At 40.0% G+C, this 3974-nt stretch overlaps 1 protein-coding gene across 15 annotated transcripts in view; it reads left to right on the top strand.

Moving 5' to 3' along the window:
* The window catches only part of BAZ2B (bromodomain adjacent to zinc finger domain 2B), a 319669-nt gene that overhangs the window by 247513 nt on the left and 68182 nt on the right, over positions 1-3974 (top strand). For all 15 annotated transcript variants that reach the window (XM_015565731.1, XM_006766465.2, XM_015565735.1 and 12 more), the window contains one exon: positions 1665-1875. In XM_015565731.1, the coding sequence (XP_015421217.1) occupies positions 1665-1875 (211 nt within the window). The remainder of the gene's footprint in view (positions 1-1664; positions 1876-3974) is intronic.

Raw genomic sequence — 3974 nt, 5'->3', positions numbered from 1 at the left:
GACAGGGGGAGCTCCTCAACCCCCTGATGGGCCCTGCTCTGTGTGTGACAGGGGGAGCTCCCCAACCCCCTGATGGGCCCTGCTCTGTGCGTGACAGGGGGGAGCTCCCCAACCCCCCTGATGGGCCCTGCTGTGTGCGTGACAGGGGGTGGCGCTGCAACCTCCCCATCGACCCTGCCTTGAGTGTGACAGGGGGTGGTGCCCCAACCCCCCAATCGGCCCTAACCTGAGCATGACTGAGGGTGGCATCGCAACCTCCGATCTGCCCTGCTCTGTGCATGACATGGGGCGGCACCCCAACTCCCCAATCGGCCCTGCTCTGAGCCCAACCAGGGGCTGCACCTAGGGATTGGGCCTGCCCTCTGCCACCCGGGAGCAGGCCTTAGCCAGCAGGGCATTATCTCCCGAAGGGTCCCAGACTGTGAGAGGGCACAGGCCGGGTTGAGGGACCCCCTTGTGTATGTATTTCTGTCAGGAAACTTATAATTAGAAATCTCAAATAGACACAAAAGTAGACAGAATAATGTATACCATGTACCCATCATCATCTTTAAAAACTATCACATGGCTAATATTGTTTAACATATACCCCCATCTGCTTCTCTTCCATAATTTGTTGAACAAATCTTATATGTCTTATTTCATCTGTACATATTTCAATTTATTTATATAAAAGATAGGGACTCTTGTAACCTACAAGAGTAACCTACAAGAGTACTGCAGTACCATTATCACACTTTAAAATAATAATTTCTTAATATCTTCAAATATCAGTCCTTATTCAAATTTTCAGTTGTCCCATAATTGTTATAATTTTCTGACCACTTTGTCTGTTTGAATCAGGTTCTAGGTAAGGTCCACACTTATCTTTGAGATTTTTTAATACATATTGTGAGGCTCCTTATAGTGTGTTTACTTCTTGAAATTTATTGAAGAAAATGGGTAATTTGTAATTTCCTATAGACTGAATTTTGCTATGTAATTTAACATACACTTCTCACCCTGTTTTCCTGTGAAATTATAGTCATTAAATCTAGAGGCTTAATCAAATCTAGTTTTGATTTTTTTGGTAAGGTAAGACTAATATAGAGGGGTGATGGTGTGAACCTCTATCAGGAAGCTGATATCTATCTGGTTGTCTCTCTCTTGGGTGATTGGCAGACATGTAAGTTCGATGCTTAGATCCATTAATTCATCAGACATTGCAAAATGCTGATATTTTATCTCTTACATTTCTTCTTGATTTATTAGCAATAAGATTTCTCTAAAGAGATACTTTTATCTATTGTTGAAATAGCCTAGTGTTTGGCTCTACTAATAACCCATGGGAACAATCCATAAGATGTCATCACACAACTGGTATTTTTAATTATCTGCCAACGTTATGGTCATTATAATTCAGAAATGGTGATTAAGGTATATATCTCTATTTATATAATTTTTGTTTATATAGATATAGTTCTCTTTAGGTATTTAAAGTTAGCATACAAAAGATATGCCAAAGAACAAATATAAACATAAATTTAATTTTAAAAATACAATTCTTAAGGATTGTATCTGCTTTATACATTTCAAAATGTCTGTAAGTTTCCCTAGAATTGTCTGACTTACTGAACGCTTGTGTCTATTTTTTAACACTATTTCTCTAAAATGTTCATTAAAAGGGAATGCAGTGGTGTCTTTTGAAAGAAGAGGATGTCATTCCTCGCATCAGAGCAATGGAGGGCCGTAGAGGAAGACCGCCAAATCCAGAGAGACAGAGGGCAAGAGAGGAGTCCAGGATGAGACGTCGGAAGGGCCGGCCTCCGAATGTTGGCGGTGCTGAATTTCTAGATAACACAGATGCCAAATTGCTAAGAAAACTGCAAGCTCAAGGTAAAAGGCATAATGTATCTGACACTGCAATTCTCATACTGAAAAGTATGTTTCATCCGTTTTTGACTTGATGATTTGACGTTGCTCTCAATTTCTAAAATGTAGATATTTGTGTTAAAATAAAGGGAAAATTAGGAGTCCCACTGGTAACTGGAGTTCTTTGATAAGCTCCTTTCAAGAGCCACACTCATAAACTCGTCCTACCCTATGTGTTTAGAAATACAAAGGTGGGTGATAAGCTTTTAAGGCTCACACAGAAAGGGAATCAACCAGCACTTGGCACACACCTCAGGGTTGTGCCAACCTTCTGGAATTCTCATGTTAACAGCTCCCGATTCCTTGAGGTGGTACGAGGGAATAACCAAAATATGTGGATCTGTGCAGTAAATTTTCAATCAGAGAACTCCAATTGCTGGTGAGTAACCCCAGGCTCTTAGTTTGGGTTCCTCTGCAGTTTGGATATATTACATAATTTCAAAATGCCCATCTAATATATTTAAATCAGAATGTATTCATTTTAAGATAAATGAAAATGATCATTTATTGAGCACAAAGTGCTCATAATAATCTCAAATGTATTTATGATTTTAAATTATACATAAATTATCAACATGAACATCTCCTGTTATATCTGACACAGAGAATGCTGACTAAAGTAATTCTGCTATGAGTTTGAGTTACAGGTTACAAATATGAAGCTTCTTAAGACTGTTTGAATGTATATCAATATATGTGTTGGTATCTTGTGTTCACAAGCATCCTATATAATAAAAGGCTAATATGCAAATCAACTGAACAGCAGAATGACCAGTCATTATGATACGCACTGACCACCAGGGGGCAGACACTCAACACAGGAGCTGCCCCTTGGTGGTCAGTGCACTCCCACAGGGGGCGTGCCGCTCAGCCAGGAGCCAGGCTGACGACTGGTGAGGGCAGTGGTGGTGGCGGGAGCCTCTCCCGCTTCTGTGGTAGCGCTAAGGATATTCAACTGATGGCTTTAGCCCGCTTCCTATGGGCTCCCCCAATCAGCGCAGGAGTGTGAGAGGGCACAGGCTGGGCTGAGGGGCCCCCCGCTGAGTGCACAAATTTCATGCACCAGGCCTCTAGTATATATGTGTGTGTCTGTGTGTGTGTGTGTGTGTGTGTGTGTGTATGTCAATGTAAAATAAAGGTTTAATTATAAAATTGACAAAAAAGACTAACAGGATTTTACTACTTCTATGTTTTTTGTTTTGTTTTGTTTATTTCTGGAGAAAAAGCCTGATTTATTTCTATTTATTGTAAACACCATCATAATATTGACTTCTTTTTAGCTGCTTTGTTTTTATTATAAAACAGATATCCACAACAAAAGCTCATAGAACAGAGTATTACAAAATAAAAGACACTTATTCACACTCACTTTAAAATAAAAGACACTTATGAGTAAAATTGTTAAGTTTGTGAATCTATCCAGAAATGTGCACATACATACTCATATTTATAATGTAGATGTAAGTATGCAATATAACATGTTATAATACATATATCCTTTAGATTTCTAACATAAATGGACTTATAGTATATATATACTATTAGCTTGCTTTTTTCCCCACATAATTTTCTTGAACATCTTTCTGTATCAAAGCTTTTAAATCCACCTTATGTCTTTAATGGCTGAATAGTAAATAGTAAGCGATGCCACACATTGCTTTACTATACTCATTTGATCAGTCTCTCTTTGATGACTGTTTAAGCTGTTTTCTGATCTTTGCTATCATAACCAAGGCTGCAATACATAAGTATTATACCGTATTTGCCGGCGTATTAGACGATTTTTTGGCCCTGAAAAATATGCCTCCAAGTGGGGGGTCGTCTTATACGCCAGGTACACTTCAGATAGACTGCCCATAGTGCTTGCCCCGTGCCATAGTGGCCTCCCGATGCCCGCCCACTTCATTCCACATACCGTTCAGGCATCAGCAGCGCTGCTGGGTGTATGCTCGGCTGTTATGCGATTTTGCTGTTATGCGATTTTACCACACTCGCAAAATCGCACACAGCCGACCATACACCCAGTATGATAGCGCAAAATCGCGAATCGCGATACCATACTG

The sequence above is a fragment of the Myotis davidii genome, unplaced genomic scaffold, assembly GCF_000327345.1.
Source record: "Myotis davidii unplaced genomic scaffold, ASM32734v1 scaffold59, whole genome shotgun sequence".
Lineage (NCBI taxonomy): Eukaryota > Metazoa > Chordata > Mammalia > Chiroptera > Vespertilionidae > Myotis > Myotis davidii.
Note: the sequence above shows the minus strand (reverse complement) of the source record. Positions and strands in the feature narration are given on the sequence as shown.